General features: G+C 41.0%; 1 protein-coding gene across 6 annotated transcripts in view; it reads right to left on the reverse strand.

Annotated features, from left to right (window-relative positions):
- Window positions 1–22,587, reverse strand: part of LOC116975392 (arf-GAP with GTPase, ANK repeat and PH domain-containing protein 1) — a 600,018-nt gene that overhangs the window by 251,347 nt on the left and 326,084 nt on the right. For all 6 annotated transcript variants that reach the window (XM_033024451.1, XM_033024453.1, XM_033024452.1 and 3 more), the window contains one exon: window positions 21,231–21,323. In XM_033024451.1, the coding sequence (XP_032880342.1) occupies window positions 21,231–21,323 (93 nt within the window). The remainder of the gene's footprint in view (window positions 1–21,230; window positions 21,324–22,587) is intronic.

Below are 22,587 nucleotides of genomic sequence, written 5' to 3' on the forward strand. Positions count from 1 at the left end.
AAGGAACTGTATTAATGTAAATTTATTTTCCTCCAGTAAAACCTGCTACCTGGATAGTAAATCACTCTAAGTATGGAACTTGAGGGATTTGCTGCACAGTATCTCAATGTGTCAGGTTACAAAGCCCTCGGAGACAGGCAAGAGAGAACATTATTTGATAATTGCCCCAAACTCAAATATCAAATAAAAATAATTAAAATTGTGGGTGAGACCACAGAGGGGAGAAGGATTACTGAGAAATCTGTCACAAGCAGTAACGCTTTTCAAAAACATGACAATGTTATGAAGGGATGCCATTTCCTGCAAGTTGGTCACTTGAGTTGTACAGACCATCCTCAAAAACTCTTTGAATAAGAGGATTTTCTGGAAATTATTTGGTCCAAATGAAAAACACTATTTAACTTTTGCAAACATGGTGATAGCTTTAAGTTCAGATTGGAATGTAGTGCACTCTGAGGAAGGTTACATTACAGAATGTCCCGTGTCCCCAAACTAAACAATTCTCTTAATTCAGTGCCTTACACAATGAAATAAACCTGCAGGGAGTGTGGTGGTATGAGGCGAGAGAGGAGGAGAGCGAGGGGACGGGAAGAGGGAGGGGGAGGTAAAGAAAAAATATATAGTTTCAAAGGCAGAGAAAGGTAGAACTGGAGGAGAGAGGAGAAAACTGATCTTCCTTTCATTTCTCCTTCCCCTCTCTGTTAGAACTGTTCCATCTAACTTTCCCAGTTCTGATGAAACATTAACTCTGTTTCTCCCCTCACAGGCGCTATCCGACAACATAAACCTCCACCAGTTTTGTTTTATTCCAAACTAATATTCAATGGAAATAAATATGAATTTACCCTGTATTTGTTTAAATTCAGCTTTAGAGATTTAAAAATATAAAGATTTTTTAATAAGGACTTTATATTCATAAGAGACCTACACTGGTTACATGAGTTAATCAACGAACCATAGACATTGCAGGGAATACAAATGTAGGTAGCAAATAAATCAGGCATGGGCCTTTAAATCCCGACAAACCAAAGAAGACGGCTGGTTTTGTGGAATGAATACTTTCTCGCTTGCTTTCTTTAAAATCTCAGGCAGGGGTCCCTTTTGTCTTGAGCTGTCAAGTAGCCAGTCAGTGCCAATGCAGAAAGATGGACAAATAGTGACAGTTGTGTCCTATCATCCAGCTGATCTGTAATAAAGCTTAACGTTACCTCCTATGGCTAATTCATCATCTGACCCCCAGACAGTCGGTGTGATTGTAAAGCTCACTCACAACAAGGGAAAATTGACCACAAAATACACATAGAGAGGGTAGAGGCCTTAAGAAGAACACTGATAAGTGCAACCTGTCAACGCAAGGACAAAGGAGGACGGGCCCGAGGGAGTGTGGAAAAAGAGGGGAAAATATCGCTGCAGCCAGTTTATCTGATGAGGGTTATGGGTAATTAATTATAAACTCAATCATCCAAACCTTACTTCAGCAGTCTCTATTCATTAAGAGATAAAATGGTGAGCAGCAAGTACTTTCTCACAAACAATCAAGAACACAATCACTTTTGATTTGGTTCTGCTGTTTAACCCTCTCAGATTCAAAGCCTGGCATTCAGGTTTAAGGTACGGTTAGAGGAACACCCCAGGACGTTGCATTTACTGCAGCTTTCACAACCTTGGTACACAGTCCACAGAAGGTTGCCCGTTGTCATGGGATCAATCTCTACTCTGGGGACCTGCGTACACAAGCTAGCCAGCTTTCAGAAATGCTGCCTTTTTGATGAAGCATTCAGCCAAGATGTTGGCTTCCTGAGCAGGTGGGCAGAAACGACTGCACAGCAGTTTTAAAGGAAGTGCAGAGGACATATTTTCAATGCCAAGGCCAATCTTTGCCCCTCCACCAAAAACACTGAAGGTATCTGCAATGTATGTGACCCTCCCCCCGTGTACATTGGCTATTATTCATTTTGGCTTTGAAAAGTACGATGTAAATGCAAGTTCCTCACTCTTTACTGAGAACACACATGGTTGGCACAGTGGTACAGCTGCCAGAGACCTGGGTTTAATCCGGGCCTCACAGGCTGTCTGATGGAAGTTTCTCTGTGACCATCTTTCCTGAGAGCTCTGGAATGTGTGAAGAAGATAAATGGTTGGGGTGTTTTAAAAGCAGATATCAATGCCAACATTTTTGCTGCAATAAAATATAAATCTGCCACTCGCGGGACACTGGTGGTGCTGGGATAACAAATGTTCTGGATTATTGGATACATTCGCAGACACTTTTTCCACCATTTATGTTACGTTACACTATGATATAATACATATCCTAGTGAACTCAGTGGATTTAGAGGGAGCAGGAAATACTCATGATCCAAGCTCCACAAAGCCACCCACTGGAGTACCGCACTCAAACCCCACCTCTGACCACACAGAGTTAGCACTCTGGACCCCCGATTCATTCCAGGCTAATGAGTGAACCAGATGCCAGACCATCAGGACTTCCAAACTACCAGATTATCAGGGTTTTACTACCGTCTTTCACTTTGTTCAAATTTCCTAACAGCAAGTCAGGAACTCTCTCTGGGTGAAGCAGGAAGCACTTTCTTATCCTCAAATTTGTAATTACTTTCATTCCAAATGATAATATCAGGAAAGTTATTCGGTCCCTTACTAGTGCTCCCAATGAGGGGTGAATATATTTCTGGAAGTTTAACTCCTGCCACCATTTAACCCCTATACTTCAACAGCTCCTGGCAGCACTCAATTGGCCCACTCCTCTCCACAACACCTCCCTGAACAAGTACAGGAGATTTAAAACCAACCATTTCACCGCTTGCCTTTATTCAACTCTGTCCATTGTCATTACCACTCAGAAGGCAGTCTACTCCAATCTGAGGAGACCAAATGTAGGTTGGGTAAATGTTCCAAAGCCGACTGCATCAGTCTACATGCATGGTCACAAGCTTCTGATTACCTGTCAATTTAATTCTCTACAACAGATCTTGAAAATGAAAAAGCTCAAAATCTAAAATAAGGACAGAAAATGCTGGAAACAGGTCAGGCACAGTTTAACATTTGTTCTGATGAAAGACCAGCTCTCTGTAGATGTTGCCTAACTGCAGCATATTGCCTGCATTTCAGTTTTATTCCAATATTTTTCAAATCCAATCATCACCAACATATATGGTTAATTAAAAACAAAAGAAATCATACACAATCCAATGGCTCTTCAAACCTTTTTCCAGGTTGTTGCCAGAAACTCCAGGACAAATCGGGAAAGTTAGTACCCAAAATATGCCATTATGCTGGAAAGAGTTCAAAGAAAAATTACAAAACTATTGCCAGGATTCAAAGGCTTGAGTTATTGGGAGAGATTGGGCAGTCTAGGACTTTATTCTATGGAGTGCAGGAGATGGAGGGTGACCTGATATGGGGTGTATAAAATCATGAGGGGGCATAGATAAAGTGAATGCACAGTCTTTTTCTCAACGAAGGGGAATTTAAAAAAAGAGGGCATAGAAGGAAGGTGAGAGGGAAAAGATTTAAGAGGCACAACATCATCACACCATTTATATGGAATGAGCTGCCAGGTGAAGTGGCTGAGGCAGATAAAGTCGCAACATTTAATAGAAATTTGGATAAGTACATAGATAGGAACGGTTTAGAGGAATATGGGCAACAGGCAGGCAATAGGGTCTAGACTGGCAATTTGCTCAGTATGAATGAGATTGGGATGGAGGATGTGTCCATGCTGTTTTGCTCTGTGAGGTGATGGTCTTGATGTAGAAGTGAATGTAAGAGCGGAACCTGATATCAACTTGAACATTTCTGAAGGATTTCAAATTGCCTAAACTTGAGAGATACTGTGAGAAAACTGGCACCTCTTCACCAGCTAAAAGTGTTGGATTTGATTTTTTTTAAATGAACCCTTTCTGCTTGTTGACCAATTTGGAGAGATTTGGTCAATCAGGCCTGGCTATACTGGAGTCCACACCTGGAACAGCTGATACAGTAGATGAGGTTGGAGGAGGTGCAAGTGAACCTCTGCCTCACCTGAATAGACTGTCGGGGTCCTTGGACGGAGTCGAGGGGAGGTATAGGGGGACATGTGTTGCATCTCCTGCGGTTGCAAGAGAAGGTACTTGGGAAGGGGTGGTTTGGGTGGGAAGGGACGTTGACCAGGGAGTTGCGGAGGGAACGGTCTCTGCGGAAAGCAGGAAGGGGTGGAGATGGGAAGATGTGGTTAGTAGTGGGATTCCGTTGGAGGTGATGAAAATGTCGGATTATGTGCTGGATATACTAGAGTTTAGAAGAACTAGAGGTCTTTTTTAAATGTGCAACTTTCCTGCAGGGAGTATTCTCTGCAAGGAACGGAAGGGTTCTCGAATCAGGGATCACCATGTCAAGATTTGGGATAAAACATTGAGGACTGAGAAAAGGGTACATTTCTTCAGTCCGTTATTCTCTGCCACAGAAGACTGTGGATGTCACGTTGATGAATGTACTTAAGAAGGATAAAGATGAATTTCTAGACACGAGAGGCATCAAAGGACATTTAGAAATTATGATGGAGGATAAGCCATAATGGGAGAAAAGGCTTGAAGAACCAAGCAGCATAGCCTACTCCTGTTCTTCACTGATTGTACATCATATATTTTAAGTACAGTTTTGTATTGTATGGGAATACTGGAGGTTGAGAATCCAGCAACGTCACAACTTCCTACAGTGTCCTCATCTTTACAATTCATGAAGGCCAGGTTAGTGCAGTTGCTGCAGCGGTGTGTACAATTTGCAAGATACATCGCAACTAAGCATCACAGCTCCCTCAGCTGCATCTTCCAAATTTGCAACCTCAAACATCACTGAGGCACAAGGGGACAGGGGACAGCAACATCACTAACACCCTACAAATCATGGACTGTCCCAACTTAAGTCTGTACTGCCTTTCAGTGTTGGGTTAAATCCTGGCAGTCCACATTTGGACGACAGGTAGTTCTACTATAATGTATGATGATAACTGGATAATAATGTGACTGATGAATTAGGGAACGTTATTTTATATTAGGCAGGCCAAATTGATTATAGTATGATTTCGATAGGGATCCAGAGAACCATTTAATAGTTACGTTGGAAATTGACAAGCAGGAAAAAAAAGCTGCGGAATAAGGGTCCTGAGGGGGGGAAAATGTTTCACATAACCTCCACGCAGTAATCAGATGTCATTCTCACTTAAGGACAGTTTGTCCGTTTCACTGCAGGTGATCATTGAAATTATCAAGCAATTGTTTCGATCGACACTTGTGTAATGATACTCTATTACATTATGTAACATAGAGCCTTTACTAATTTTTGCTCACAGTAACAAACATAAACTTAGAACTTTAAAAAAAATCTAATGAGCAGGAAAAGTAACTTTGTTATAGCGAGTCTGAAACAGTTTCAGCCCCTTGCCTCCTTTTCCCCATTGATTCAATTGTTTTTTTGTAACGTAACTTCTGTAACGTGGTTTCTTAGGAATGCAACTTTCGCGTTACAATAAAACTATGCGTATCTAAACTGCAACGGTTCAAAGGCCAGCTCAGTACCACCGTCTCAAGGGCAACTATGCTGTCTTGCCAATGATGCCTACTTCTGAAGAATTAGTCAGCAAAAGCTCAAAAACAATTGACAATCCAGACAAAGAAAGGGATAGGTCGCAACATTTGTTAGTCACTCAGACATGAAGTTTCAGAGGTAGGTGGCGATGATATCACTTTTCTTTTCAGATGGTATATGTTAACATTCACAAGCTGCAATGCATTATTTCCCCTTTGGTAAGTAAGAAGGAACTGAATTGGAGAAAAATATTACACAAGACAAATTGTACCTTATTTAAATTTCAAATGAGGCAGGAAGTATTAAATAGATGTTGGCAACATTAACATGGTGTTTATTTAATCAGAATCTGCCCTGGTGAATACGCAGACTTCAAGTCATCTTTCAGAGTAAGGCATAAAATTACAGCTTGTCACCTTCAAATGGCAGGGTAATGGAATGAGCTGCAGAGTAAATACAGTTGAGAAGCTAACATATTTACTTTTTTCTATTAGTCAGCCCTGTGTCTGACAGTTACAGAAATCCCATCACAATATTTTAGTCTTCAATTCAATCAAATGACAAATCAAAACAGTATTGTGCTTTAAATTGCCTTTTTAAAACACAGCGTCCATGCCAATGGGCTTAGTGTTAGGCTCCTTTTGCAGCTGCATTTGTGAAGTGTCACGGATGTTTTCCAATGCTGAAGAACAATATAACTGCAAGTTGGTGTTGTATAGTCATGCAAGCTACTGGATAGAATTACTATTAAATCGCCTTCTTGTAGGCAGGTTCCTGTCCTCCATTCAACACAAGGAGTGACACCATAAGGGGAATGTGGACACACAACACTGCCTCAACACTCCACTGATCAACATGTTGAAATGTTCCTGAATTGAATGCCCCTCAAGCAATTGACTGCTTGAACAACAGTTCAGCCAGGGTTCAGTTGCATCAAGCCATCTGAATGAGAGGCCATGACTTCAGATACTGATGCAGTGAATCGAACACTACCTCTAGTTTGCGGTTCAATGCAGTCAGATGTGCCTTCCACCACCTTTTAGAAGAGCAAGGGCGTTTTGAGGCTGTGTAAGGTGCAATCTGCTTCTTCCAATAAGTGGCAATTTAGGGTAGCACAGTGGCATAGCTGCTTCATCAGTGGCAGTAACCCAGGTACATTCGTGGTCCCGGGCACGCTCTGTGTGGAGTTTGTACATTCGCACTGTGACTGTGTGGGTATCCACAGGTGCTCGTTTCCTTCCGCATGCCAAAGACTAGTGGAGTGTGCAGGTGAGTGGTAGAGTATGGGGGTGGGGAGTTTGTTATGATGTGGGAAGTATAAAAAATGGGATTATATGGGATGAGTGTAAACAGGTGTTTAATGGTTGGTGGAAATTCAATGGGCTGAAGCGACTGCTTCCAACCTTTATCTGAGACTAAATTGGAGTAAAACACATTCCCAACAGGAAAACTTTACTTTGTTGGGTTGAAGAAGACACTAATTTCACCAAAGTAGATGATGATTTTTTTAGGCTTCCTTTAACATAAACAAGCTGAAACCACAACCCAATGTGGATAAAGCAACTCCAGAATTAACAATGAACCATTTAGATTCAGAAGGCATGAAACTTTTCATTATCTTGGTACTGGTGACAAAAATAAACAAAATGTGTTATCTTTGTAAATTCAAGTGGGGAGAAAATTCACCAAGAACATGACCATTAAAATGAATTCTAAACAGGTCAAGTCTGCTATATTAGTGACACCACTGAACAGGTATGAATTTAGGTTACTTTCACCTCTGGCTCTATGACCATTTTATATGGCTCTCTTTCCCAGCACCGACAAAGGCTCATGGACCTGAAACATTCACTGTTTCTCTCTCCAAGGATGCTGCCTGACCTGCCAAGTGTTTCCAGCATTTTTGTATTTTCATTTCCTAGCATGCAAAGTTTCATTTTACGGCAATGACACGCCACTAATCTGTTTCCCCAGTTACCTATGCTAGGAAAGCCCAACTCAGGAAGGGTAATAAATGTTTGGCTTGCCAACAGCATGCAAACCTCAAAGATGAATTTAAAAAAAAGCTTTCTTGCTTTGAACTGACGGATATTTCACGTTCACCTAAATTTGTGCAGCTCTGGCCACTGATAAACCCAGCTCATTCAACCACAATTTGTGGCGTTACAGGTGAATCAAATGGGGAGCATCCATCCACTGGGCAAGTGACTGAGTGCAGCATTCCCTCTGTCAGGATCTATATCCAGCCTCTTTCCCAGCTCGCAAGTTCATTCATTCAACTGGCCTCAGACCATGCTAATTAATTTACAAATATTCTCCACAAAATGTATGAGTCAGTTTATTGGCAAACACACAAACTCTTTTTTTTTGATAATTAGCTGTTAATTAGACACACAAAACAGCTGCTGGTACAATTTCACCGCGCAAACAGTCAGTAAACAATGCTCATAAATCTTCACAAATTTATTAATGACGATATCAGTGTAATTGTTTCTGGCTCAAAGGAATCGCAGTATGGCTATGTTTATTGCATACAATGTATGTGCATGTATGTTTTATTTAGTATATTTAAATATACATTTACAAAATATTTTAATTTGTGTACAAAATCATGAGAGGAATAGATCGGGTAGAAGCACAGAGTCTCGTGCCCAGCATAGGGGAATCAAGAACCAGAGAACATAGGTTTAAGGTGAGGAGGGAAAGATTTAATAGAAACCTGAGGGGTAACATTTTCTCACGAAGGGCGGTGGGTGTATGGACGAGCTGCCAGAGGAGGCAGTTGAAGCTGGTACTATCACAATGTTTAAGAAACTTTAGTTTTTCTATGTGGGGGAGGGGGGTAGGGTAAGGGGGAAACCGTTTCCCAGTCACTTCCTGGCGAGGATGCGACTATTCTCCGAGTCGCGTCCTCGTCTCCCTCCTCGCGGCCTACCAACTGGATTGGCGCGGCCTTTCCTGCCGGTGACCGGACCAGAGCTTCAGCAGCGGCGGCGCAGTGCTGGATTCACCGCGGAGCGGGGCGATGCCTACCTGGATCGCCGTTTGAAGCTCCGGAGTGTTGGGCCTGCAGCATCAACATTGCGGAGCTGTGGTTCGTAGAGCTCCCAGCGCGGGCGGCGCTGACTTCGACATCGCGGAGTCCTGGGATCCCTTTGCCGAGGGCGTGAATCTCCGCCCAGCGCGGCCTGTGGACTTCGGGAACAGCGGACTCCGGTAGGAAGTGGCCGATTCGGAGGTCCAAGCTGCTGAGGTTGTCCTCCCGTTCCGACGTTGGAGTTCCATCATCCCGGCGAGCGGGCCTGAGCAGCAGGCCGCCCGTAGCGGCGACTGCGGAGGGCTCGGAAGACCCCGACCACGGGTGAACATCAAGAACATCAGAGGAAGAGGACTGACTTTGGTCCCTTCCCTCACAGTGGGAAACTTTGATTCTGCTGTGTGGGGATGTTTTATGTTGGAGTCTATCGTGTGTTGTGCTCTTTTTTTATTTCCATGGCGGTACGGTGACCACATATTTCACTGTACCAACCAAAGATCCTATAGCGGAGCCGTACCAACTGGCACATGTGACAAATAAATGTATCTTGTGTAAATTTATCTTGAGAAGTACATGGATCAGACAGATTTAGTGGGATATGGGCCAAATGCAAGCAGGTAAGACTATTGTAAATGGGGCATGTTGGTCAGTGTGGGCAAGTTGGGCCGAAAGGCCGTATGACTGTATAAATAGCAAATGAGAGGAGCTGCACTCCTGGCCTTGAGGAGGTCCCCTTAAATTCCCGGTATGGTCGTATCTGTAGAGCCGTTAATCAGTTCTGCAACACAACCAGGCTGTGAGCAAGCCAAATTCCAATTTGTAAGCTATGTTGATGGTTCTATGTCCAAAACAAGAGGCCATAAGGTGCGATGAGCTCTGAGAGGGACCTTTTTCCACACAAAGAGTGGTTGGATTCTGGAAGGATGCCAAAAGGTGTTGGAGATGGACACTCACAACATTTAAGAAACATGTGGATGTGCACTTGAATCACCAGTGTAGAGAAGGTTGATTAAATGGGACTAATTATAGATAAGTACCATGGTCAGCATGGATATGATGGGTCAGTGAACCTGTTTCTATGTTATACAACTGTCTGTAATTATACACTTTTTCAAATTCCCTTGTAATCCCAGGGAGGATTTACAGGGATTCTGAATACAACCGTTCCATCCATCCCGCCCCACATGAAATAACGTGAAGTAAGGACCTTTATAGTGTAAAGACAGAAAAGAATTGGTAGATTAGGCATAACTTGCAGAGTGAATCAGAATTACTTTTACAAGTTGATGATCTCAGATGAAATGTCGAATTTGTTTCTCTCACTACGGACACTTTCTGTTTCGCTGAGTATTTGCTGCGTTTTCCCATGGGAGACACATAAATAAATGCAAGCTCTGGGTTTGGAAAGAATACTTGACCAGGGTGCAAGTGGGTTAAACTGCATTTGTTTCTGATCCAACGATTCCCAGGCGAGTGCAGAAGAGGAAGGAGAGGATGAAATGTGAGCACAAAATTACTGAGTTGGCTTTTGTCATTTGTGTTGTTAAATTTTAACCTTTGGAGAACCATGTTGTGTGATGAGGACTGAGATAGTGGTGAATGAGAGGGTGGGTAGTGATTGTTGTTGGGCTGCTATTCAGAGATTCAAATTCAAATCCTACTGAAGTACATGGGAATTTAAATTCAAGGAGTCATTCTGAAATTTTCAAAAGAGATTATCTCAGAAATAGTAACTATGAAACGACCAGATTGTTGTTAACACCCAAATTGGGAAGGAAATGTGTTGTCTTTATCCCAGATCCACTTGTAATTGACTCTGGAACCACCAATGTGGTCTCAAGTCTCAGAAAAGTTGACTTTGAACTGCCTCTCAGTTTACAGGCAATAAAGGATTGATAATAAATACTGGCATTGTCTGTCATGTCCACAAATGTGTCCTGTGAATATTAGGGGCATGATTGGTTCTATGTTGCTTTAAACTCTCAAAAATCAAATGATACTTTTAAAGTAAATTGCAATTTTTGACTTGCAGTCCCGCAGATTGTTTTGTACATTCTGAGTCCTATTAAAGTCATTATTTTATAATTATCAGTCCATAAATATTATGTTATTGACAGGATAAAATATTATTTCTCCACTTGTAGTTTGATTATGTTAAAATGCACAATAAACATCTCTATACACTATTTCATGAATTGTTCTCAGCTGAGTCCCTATGCTGTACTGGGACTATAAAGTCAGAAACAGAAGTAGTGCCAAGCCAAAAAATAATTTAACCCCCAGTGTAGAAAAGTATTTTCTGTTAAAAGAGATTTTAAAGCCACAGCCATTCACCAGGAGAGAGAAGCATCTTGCCCCGTCAATCTGGGTCAGATTGAACACTAAATTTGCTGCAATAACTAGTCTCATTTGATTTGTTCATTTCTATACAGGGCAAGCAAAGTCATAGTATGAGTTGTATTTTTGTTGATTTCTCCTGTAGCCACAGTGTCCCCACAGAGTGCAGGTAAGTATGAAGGAAAAATAAATGTTTCCAGTTCCAGGCTGAGTTGAGGGATCCTGAGTATATTAAGATCTCCTACTCTGACAGTCCATCTTATGCTCTGAAACGCCAAGCAAATTCCTGGTGTAAAGACACAGTTTATCTAATTACCAGGATAAAAATATTTTGACTGTTGTGGGAATACTGAGTGCGTGACGTATAAGATAGCAGAGGGAAAAACAAGCAAGTCAGCCCGAGGGAACTTTCAAATCAATTAGTGCTCCAGTTGAGACCCAATTTTATCACTGGCTGCTTGCAGGAGACAGTATCTTTTACATCTGAGTAATGTGCAGGCTTTTAACAGTTCCATGAGCAGTTTTTTTTCCCCCAAGAAAGGGTTTATTATTCAGTCCTGTGGTCGTAAAAGCTTAAGGAGGAGTTTATAGGGGTCACACTTCATCTCTATGTCGGACAAATACCTCAACAATTGCTAATAACCTTGTTACAAGATTTCTCTTAAAGGAAAGCTTTATTCAGACCAAGAAAAATCCTATTAAAGACATTATTAACGCAACTCCAGTAAAACACATACAATGAGCACTTTAAAAGGCTTGAATTTTTAACACCGATTCTTGACTGCCTTCAGCGACTCAAGTCTCCTCAAAGCACTGCCATTGAAATAGATTCATGTTCAAATATAGAATTTTGCTCCTGCTGCTTTTGTCTTCCCATCAGTGTCCTAATATTCCCTGTGAAGATATATTAACAATGTAGAGAGACTAATGGGAATTTTAATCGGGGTTCATTTCTTCATACATTTACTTTTTCATTATCAACCGTATAATTTAATTTGATTCACTGTGACTTTTAACAGGGGGAGCCGGTTCAACTTGTAAAACGGAATGGGTTCAAATGCAGCACAAAACCATTCCTTGTTTCGAAATCAACTTCTGATAAGTGGCTAACCTCTTTTCAATGCATTTTATTCTCAGAAAAGTGTGATTAATATCTGCACTTGTCTAATTTCTGGTACATTTTTAAAGTATAATGCAAAAAAAGAATTTAATATGCAAAAAACGTGAAAGCACTGCACAATGTGGGTCTGTGCTGGACAGATCAGCATGAACCGAGTTCAATTCCCCACCAGACCTTGTCTGAGACTGAAAGGGAAACGGGCAAGCAAAGAGAAGACAAATTCTAACCACTCAAGTCAAGTCGACAGGGTCGTAGAGTCAGACAAACACACAAAATTATAAACTAGACATAAAATTCTGCAAGACGTAAATGTTGTTGTCACACTGAGGTGAGGAATCCTGAATAGCTTATTACACTTCAAATACAAAGTGTTGTAGATGCTGGAAATCTGAAATGAAACAGAAAAACTAATCAGGTCAGGCAGCACCTGGTGAGATGTCATTGACCAGAAGCATTAAGCACGACATCTCCTCTACATAAGCTGCCTGACCCGCTGAGAAGTTCCATCCTTTTTCTGCTCTACCTCTACGACACTGTCCAGTCACATTGATGTAAATAGCAAGTGGGAAGCATACCCATACCTGCAATACTGCACTCTGAACAGTCAGGGGGTTTCAAACAAATAAATATAACACCATTCAGCCCTTCGTTCCTGCTCTGCTATTGAAGATGAATGTGGCTGATCAATCACCCTGGTGGCAAAATGGCCACATTCCTGTCCTAACTTCAAATCCCTTGGCATTAGCAAGATTACACAGTGGTGCAGCTCTTAGCCTCTCTCCCTTAGCGAAGCAGTGGCCTGGGTTCGATCCTGACCTCCAGTGCTGTCCGTGTGGTGTTTCCACAACCTCTATGACCACCTGGGTTTCCTCCGGGTGCTTCAGTTTCCTCCACATCCCAAAGATGTGTGGATTGGGAAGTTAATTGGACACTGTAACTTGTCCCTAACATGTTGGATCTAGAACTCAGAGCGACTGAGTATTCAAAGCCCCTTGGGTAGAGAATTCTAAAAGTTATCCACCCTGAAATTTCATCTCATCTTTGTCTCTAATTGCCAACCAAACTGGAAGAAACACCAGAGAGTTACAAGAAACTGCAGATGCTGATATATTGAGTAAAACACAAAGTGCTGGAGTAACTCCACAGGTCTGGCAAAATCTGTGGAAAGAATGACAGGCACATTTCAAGTCTGAACTCTTCCCCAAAATGTTGCCTGTCCATTCCTACCACCGATGCTACTTGATTCACTGGGTTACTCAAGCACTTTGGCTTTCAGCAGAAATAACAACGGCATCTATTCCATCCAGCCCTGTCAAAACTTTGTATGTTTCAGTGAGCTCTCATCTCATTCTTCTAAATTTAAGAGAGTGTAGGCTCAGTTTGCTTAATCCCAGCCCTCGTGGCAAACCCCCACCTCAGGGATTAACTGGATTAACCACAGTTGCCCTGTCTCTATCACAAGTATATCCTTCCTTCAGTAGGATGACCAGTCAGTATTCCAGATGTGGCCTTAACAGGGTTCGGTATAATTGGAACAAGATATCACTATTCTCATACTCAAATCCTCCTGAAATATAGGCCAACCATTTGCCTTCCTAATTGGTTATTAAACTTCAGTAATTAATGTGCAAGATCAGCCAATCCCTCTGAACACAGACACTTTACGATTTCTCGCCTTTTTGTATTTAAAATGGAGATTAACATATTCCTATTCTGCATGGCACTTATTGTTTTAAGTTCACCTACTACGTATTTCTTTCATAAGAATATGAACCAGCAGGAGTAAGCCAAACAACCCAAATCCATCTGCACCGTTCAATATCTTGCCTGATTTTCCATTGCACCCATTTTATCTCGATTCCCTTATTTTCCAAGAATCTATCAGTCTCAGTGTTGAATATATGTCAGTGTGCTTCCACTTACAAACCCCTTTAATACATTCCGCTGTGAACAGGCGTTTCATGATTAATGCCCAGCAACATAACAAGATAGTTATGAAGGCAAGTAACCAAAAACTTGAGACACAAATGTTTTCAACAGTGTCTTAGAGGGGAAAAGAGATGGAAGCGCAGAGGTCTTGGCAGAGGATGGTAGAAGTGGTGGACATTGGTGATCATGGTATGACTGCCAATAGCAGAGCAATTAAGGCGTGTTTAAGAGGTATGTGGTGGAGGATTTGCCTTGAGGTTGTACAAAATCAAAAAGGTGGAGAGATGATACAGTGGGAAAGGGAGACAAGAGCAAGGATGAAAGGATTAAAATGTTATGCTTTATCAGGGAAAAATATAGATAAATTAACACACAGGAGACAATGACTTGGCAACTGAAGTCTTCAGGGAAAGACAGTCCAAAAAGATTTCAAAGATGACCTATCATGAGAAAACCATTCCATGTAAACTGCAAATCAGTCAGTTCCACCTTCATCTTCAATAACCTCTGCGCTGTTTGTGAAGAGATATCATCTCACCCAAAATTATTTTACTTAAGTCCACACGCGTGTTACTGCTGGAAATTGAGGACATCAATGGTTCATAGCCTCATGACACCACTGTGTCAATAAGACATCTGTGAAGCTTAGCGTTTTAGCATTTATTCCACAATACATGGTAACTTTAATGTCGGGTATTAATATTGTACAACTTAGTCATCATAGATGTTAATTCATAAGGTCATAATAGGAGTAGAATTAGGCCATTCGGCCTATATGTCTACTTCGCCATTCAACCATGGCTGATGTATCTCTCCCTCCTAACCCCATTCTCCTGCCTTCTCCGCATAACCTCTGACACCTGTACTAATCAAAATTCTATCTATCTCTGCCTTAAAAATATCCACTGACTTGGCCTCCACAGCCTTCTGCGGCAAAGAATTCCACAGATTCACCACCCTCTGACTAAAGAAATTTATCTTCATCTCCTTCCTAAAAGAACGTCTTATAAATCTGAGGCTATGACCTCTAGTCCTAGACTCTCCCACTAGTGGAAACATCCTCTCCACATCCACTCTATCCAAGTCTTTCACTATTCTGCATGTTTCAATGAGGTCCCCCCTCGTTTTTCTAAACTCCAGCGAGTACAGGCCCGGTGCCGACAAACACTCATCATAAGTTAACGTACTCATTCCTCTATCTTGCACAACTGGGAATCTATTGCTGATACTTATTAATGTTGCAACATTACAAAAAAGTGTTTGTCATTCGTATAAAGTAACTTGAATAAAAAGCTAAACCCAGTAGTGTGAGAATGTGGGTTAATCAGTAGTAATCTTAACACAGCACCTTGGCTATGACAAAAATGTCCTGAAAGTGAGAGAATTGCATCAGCGGATATGCGTTCTGCAGCACCGTACACTGAATCCTACATCAAGTATAGCTAGATTTGCATGGTAGAGAAGCAACTTGTAACGTCAATCCCTCTGGAAATAGCAACTTTATTCCTGATTTATACGGGCATTTCTCTAGATTCTGGCTTTGTAATCAAAAAGGTGACTAACTCTCAACACATTTCCTTCACAACATAAATACCCAATCTAAGATTTTAAGATACCCATCACTAAAAAGTTGTGTTTATGCTTATTGACAACTTCCTTGATGCCAGGAGGCTCAGATAACAATCAGTCACTTGTATGAATGGACTGGGAGCTCAGCATCAAATTGAGAGACTTTTTGCTGCAGTCCATTGGAAGGCAGCAAAACAGATTCCTCGTGCCTATAGAGAGAGTGTACGTTTCCTTTTTGATACTGAAGCACCGAACAAAAAAGGGGCATTAGTTGCAGATTAATGCATCAAGCTTCAATACATTACATTCAATACATCATTGTTACCCTTTTTGGCAACAAATGGCACATTACAGGGGCATAATCATACTCTGTCTTGTTTGAAGGGACGCAATGAGTGGGAGATGAGAACCACCACCCCACCCCCTCCCCACTCCCCCAAAAAAGGGGGGAGGGGGAAACCTCTAGTTCAGTGATGAGTTACAGTGCCCTCCATAATATTTGGGATCAAGACCCATCAGTTATTTATTTGCCTCTGTACTCCACAATTTTGAGATTTGTAATAGAAAATATCACATGTGGTTAAAGTGCACATTGTCAGATTTTAATTAAGGCCATTTTTATACATTTTGGTTTCACCATGTAGAAATTACAGTAGTGTTTATAGTCCCCCCCATTTCAGGGAACCATCATGTTTGGGATGCAGCAATGTAATGTAAATGAAAGTAGTCATGTTTAGTATTTTGTTGCATATTCTTTGCATGCAATGACTGCTTGAAGTCTGCGATTCATGGACATCGCCAGTTGCTTGGTGTCTTCCTGGTGATGCTCTGCCAGGCCTGTATTGCAGCCATCTTTAGCTTATGCTTGTTTTAGGGGCTAGTCCCCTTCAGTTTTCTCTTCAGCATATAAAAGGCATGCTCAATTGGGTTCAGATCGGGTGAATGATTTGGCCACTCAGGAATTGATAATTTTTAAGCTTTGAAAAACTACTTTATTGCTTTAGCAGTATGTTTGGGATCATTGTCTTGCTGTAGAATGAACCACCGGCCATTGAGTTTTGAGGCATTTGTTTGAACTTGAGCTGATAGGATGTGTATATACACTTCAGAATTCATTATGCTACTACCATCAGCAGTTGTATCATCAATGATGATAAGTGAGCCAGTACCTTCAGCAGCCATACATGCCCAGGCCATAACACCCCCACCACCGTGTTTCACAGATGAGGTGGTATGCTTTGGATCTTGGGTAGTTCCTTCTCTCCTCCATACTTTGCTCTTGCCATGACTCTGATAGAAGTTAATCTTCATCTCATCTGTCCACAAGACCTTTTTCCAGAACTGTGGTTGATCTTTTAAGTACTTCTGGGCAAACTGTTTCCCGGCCATCCTATTTTTGCGGCTAATCAGTGGTTTGCATCTTGCAGTGTAGCCTCTGTATTTCTGTTCATGAAGTCTTCTGCGGACTGTAGTCATTGACAAATCCACACCTGACTCCTGAAGAGTGTTTCTGATCTGTCGGCAGGTGTTTGGGGATTTTTCTTTATTATAGAGAGAATTCTTCTGTCATCAGCTGTGGAGGTCTTCCTTGGCCTGCCAGTCCCTTTGCGATTAGTAAGCTCACCAGTGCTCTCTTTCTTCTTAATGATGTTCCAAACAGTTGATTTTGATAAGCCTGTTTGGCTGATGTCTCTTTTATTCTTGTTTCTCAGTCTCATAATGGCTTCTTTGACTTTCATTGGTACAACTTTGGTTCTCATGTTGATAAACAGCAATAAAAGTTTCCAAAAGTGATGGAAAGACTGGAGGAAAGACTAGGTGCTGAGAGCTCTCTTACACCTGCATTAAGGAGGCAATTAAACACACCTGAACAATTACAAATGCCTGTGAAGCCATGTGTCCCAAACATACCCCTGAAATGGGGGTACTATGTATAAACACTGCCGTAATTTCTACATGGTGAAACCAAAATGTATTAAGATGGCTTTAATTAAAATCTGACAATGTGCACTTTAACCACATGTGTTTTTTTTAATGGAAATCTCAAATTGTGGAGCATATAGGCAAATAAATAAATGATGGGTCTTTGTCCGAAACATTATGGAGGGCACTGTATTTGTAACTAGGATATTGCTGGGGTAAAGTGCATAATTTTAAAATACACAAATTACTGAAGAGACTCGCAATACTTTCAGTTCATGAATATCATAGGCTCTCAAACCTGCATCACATTGAACGTTTGCCTTTGACATAAGCAATAACCTGAAAGCAATTATTAGGTCCTCCGTGAAATATTATCTTTTAAAAGGTGGTTAATCCGTTTGATCCACATTACTTTCCAACTTCGGCAGATAAACTGAAACAGCATCATTCAGCCTTCTGCACCAAATAATATACTAGAACTTGTGTTCTCCAGGGTGCTCTCTCACAGACTCTAGCTACTCTTAAGCAATGTGTACATCTTGACTGCATTGGACAGAAACAATCTTGTTTGCAAGAAAATATTAAAACAAACAGTATGCTGCAAAATGGGAGTTGCTCTATGTCTCTGCACTTATCTTTGTCACTTCTTTGGCCCCTTCGCTGTTGGTCTCTTACTGCACTCTCTGTCAGTGTCATGTTCTGCTCCATACAGTTTAACTTTTGGGATCCTTTGCTTACTTTCCTAAATGTACGACAAACTCTCTACCTGCACGAACTCACTCCATTATCTTCTACAAGCCAATACTGGCTCTCCTCGATTACCTTGCAAGTGACATGCTCTGTTCCACACTATGCTCCACTTACTGGCCTATCCAATCTTTACAACTCACCGTTCACCACATATCTCCTCTTTCAAGCACATTTGCCTCACATTGTTCTCCTTTGTTTATTTCATTATTTATTTCCACTCTCCCCGAGGTAACAGACTGATCATCTCTAAATTGTCTCTATCCATTTCCCACACCAAAGGCCCCCCCGATTACTCTGACAGCAGGTCGGACTGCTTTCTGCAGTGCAGGAGATCACAGTAAACCTTGCAATACAACTCAGTGCAATACAGACTCTCCCAAGGGAGCGGGTTATAAATGGCCTGCATACTGATGTCAATAGAATTGCACTTGGAAGCTCAGTGGACTGATGTGAAAAGTGAGGACATCTTTTTGCCTTTGAAGGATACCTGGCATTTGTAACTGTACAGGGATCCTGTGAAAGGCAAACGCACTGGTAGCCAGACACACACAAACACACAAACACATGCGCGCACAGCTGTGATCACATAAACAGACTTCCCATCTGCCATCAGCCATTTCCATGTCACCTTCTTTGAGCTCATTTGTACTTCATTAACTGCCATTGACTTAACAAGATTTATGCAAATGAGACCACAGGAACTTGCCAACTCCCACTGCAGTCAAGTGATTATGTATGTACAATTCTCCTGCTATGAAAAATTAATAAATGACAAGCCCAGTCAAGACAAAGCAGACACACTTGTGATTCCCCCGCCTCTCCTTCACTTTTAAAGCATTTTCACACTTCTTCGGCAAACATTAAGTTTATGTTATATTGAAATTAATCAAAGTCTTGCACTAATTTATTTGAATGCAGCTGTCAGTTCAGTGAATAAATACTCTAATTAATCAATCTATCGCATTATACGACAGAAATTTACAATTGAAATAATTAGATAAATAACTGTACAGAGGCTGCATGACATGTTTCACATCTCAGCTTCTATACATACATTGGAAATGACGCACCACACTAATTAGTTAGTGCAAAAATCAAAGCTAGCCAATGCATGGTGCTGGCCCATTAATCTCATATAGATTGTCAAAGAGTTTCCTGATAATTAACTGTAAGTGACACTTTTGAAAGGCTGGGGTAAAATTGGTCTCACTCTCCCTGCTTCTATGTGGAAGCCATCACGGGAGATAGGACCTGGAGTAACAATGCAACAGAAGCACAGGGCCACAGGAAATTAACATCATATACAGCATGGACAGTTGGGAAAGTCTGTAATTATTCACTGTTATGATGATGATTCTAAAAAGTTCAATATTCCCTGTCATGGTTAATTGATGTCCTGCACTCCTTAATTAGTTTCACAGGTAATCATTATTATTTCCACTATATATCTCTCGCTTACATTCCAATCCATTGACTGCTGCCAAGGACAAGAAATATTCGGATAATGCAACATCCGATTGTTTGCAACTGCTGACAGTTCAGCAACTGGCTCACAGATTTGTCCAAAGTGCAATCTGGGAGTTCAGATTGCGAGTGAAGTGTGTACCACAAGTCAGAATGCTCTGCTTAAACTCAATGAGTTCACCGGGACATTTATTATACTACTGTGCAACATTCAAGGCAGGTAAAACTGTGTGTGTGTGTGTGTGTGTGTATTAATAGGAGTAACGGCCAATAGTCTGGAAAATCCTCTGCACGGTGTCAGATTATCGAAAATCACTGCCCAGTACTCTCTTTGCTAAAGCACTTGACTTCTCAAGTAAATAAAAGCCTTTTACTACTTCCTAATTATGCATTATTCTGTGTTCCTCCCAGTTAAAATTCAGCCATATTCAGCCTGTGATCCGTTATCCACCATTCGAACATCTGGAGACAGCCAAAATGCTGAACATAATTGGTTATTTTTTAATGTAAATTATCCAGCTGTCTTCTGTACAAGATATAGTTAGGACATTGAGTTAACTACCAAAGTAAGCGACATTGAGAGATAGATGTACAAAGTTTGGCAGTTAATGAATTACTACTTTGAAAAAAATTCAGAAATATTCAGTTCTTTTTGAATCTGTGGATTTCATTGTGAAAAACAAAACTCTCACTGTACTCTCTCTGTATTTTATTCAGGGAAGAAACTCAGCATGAGTCCATATACAAGGCCAAAATAAACCCAGAATGTCAACACATCTTTTTATTTCATTTTTTAAAAATAAGTAAAATCAGAGAGGATATTTCCATATAGCCAGCATACAATCATGAAAGTATCTCCTGTGCTCGACTGCATGCACAATATTGAGACAAAGAACACACTCTCATCTGTTAAAAGCAAGTTTCTTCAGCTCTAATATTAAAGCAAATAAAGTTTGCTTTAAGTTAATTTGCACATTACAAGATTATGTTCTGCTAAACCCTCTCCAATGGAAATCTGCAAACAAGAACAAATAGTCAGTGTCCAGGCCATGGCTTATCTGTGCTAATTGCCTTTGCTTTGGGAATGGAGAAAGTCGTGTTCAGATGTCCTCCTGCAAACTGGGCCAAATCAAACGACATGCAAGATCACAAGAAATCTGTACAGGGGCTGGATTCAGGCTCTTGCCTGTTCAGTGCTGATCATAGCACTCCCACAAAGCTGGCCTTTGAAACAGCCAAAGCTGGATGCACTCCATATGCATATAGGGTCTGCAGATTTCAATTAATTAGGCCCAGTTCTTAACACTTCCCACTGCGTGGTGACCATCTTACTCTAATGATTTTACTTTAGCGCATTTAGGGCCTGGCTAATTGATGTCAAGTGTGCGACTTCTGTATTAACAAAATGGAAAGCATCAAACAAACAGAGAAACAAGAGGTGAGACAGTGTCAAAACTGTGGTGTTCAAAGCTTCTAATTAAAACAAGTGGCGGGGAGAAGGGAGAAGCAGCACCTTACCTGTTTAATTGGAATTGCTCTGCCACTTCCAATACTGTCTGCCCTGGTGTCCAGACTTTTCTTCTCTTTGTCTAGATCACTTCCTTTTCGAGACTAAAAGACAGAAAATGCCCCTTGTAATGTGGTACAGATTCAGGTAGCAAGAAACAATGTGAATTGAGAGCTCTAGACTATGAATTTTATCTCAGATTAACACAATTTCAACCACTTTATTATTCAATCCTAAAAATGTTAAACTGCACAAGAAAGAGGGCCAGCGTTTTAAATTCTTTGAATTATTAGCTTAACAAACACTTTGATTTTTAGCTTTCATAGATTAAAAGGGGTATTAAACTGTGAAGAGTGAGTAAGCTTTAAACTAGTGGTTCCTATATTTTCATCCGTGCCAAAAAATGATCAAACATTTGGACTTGCCATATTTTAAGACAGCATAAATTAATTGATAATTCCATCAAAATTAATTGAGTTTTCAAACCATTTTATTTTGGCTTTGCAGCTTATTAATCACAAAATTAAAGCATGAAATAAAACACACATAATGAATATTATGATGCTCCGAATACCCCTTGCATGCTGAAACATGCACAACAACTGCAAGTCTGCACATCTACCATTTCAACAATTTTTGCCACAAATTCCATTCTTCCAAAATTTGGATCCCCTCATGGCCAGGTTTCATTCCATTGGAGCCCAATTTTGGTCCGTGGCCTGAACTTGGGAACTAGAGCTTTAAACCTATGTAAAATACCAAAGTCAAGGAACTTAGTATTGTTACAGAGTGCAACTAACAGAGGGTTGTGCTGATACAGAGTGTATGTTGCTTCAATATGCAAGGAAGAGTCGTAACCAATATGATGTTGAGTACGTGTATGTTTGCAAAGCACCAATCCAAATTCCATTTTTCCTGATCTGCTTTACCCACTGTTTGCTTGTGTAAAATACCCTCAGCAAACACTTCCTTGAGCACCCAGTGACAAAGATATGACTGTTGCTGGGTCAATCCAAGTTGGACCAACCTTTCAATTTCAGTTTAGTTTATTGTCATGTGTACCGAGCGAGGTACAGTGAAAAGCTTTTGTTGCGTGCTAACCCATCAGCGTAAAGCATTACATGATCAAGCCATTTACAGCAAACAGATACATGATAAGTCATCTGGGTTGGGCACCATCTTGGATCATCTCCTCCTGCAATTGTCACCCTGGAACTAGTCAAATCCTTAGAGGCTGGGGCAGGACCATGGTTGGAGGTCCAGTTCAAGAAATAATGTTCTAATTTGTTAACAAAGATGACAAAAAAGGTGTGCAACTGTTTCCAGAACAGTGAAGGGACTGGGAAAGCTGGGGACCAGGTAAGGTAG

This window comes from Amblyraja radiata, chromosome 7 (genome assembly GCF_010909765.2).
Source record: "Amblyraja radiata isolate CabotCenter1 chromosome 7, sAmbRad1.1.pri, whole genome shotgun sequence".
Lineage (NCBI taxonomy): Eukaryota > Metazoa > Chordata > Chondrichthyes > Rajiformes > Rajidae > Amblyraja > Amblyraja radiata.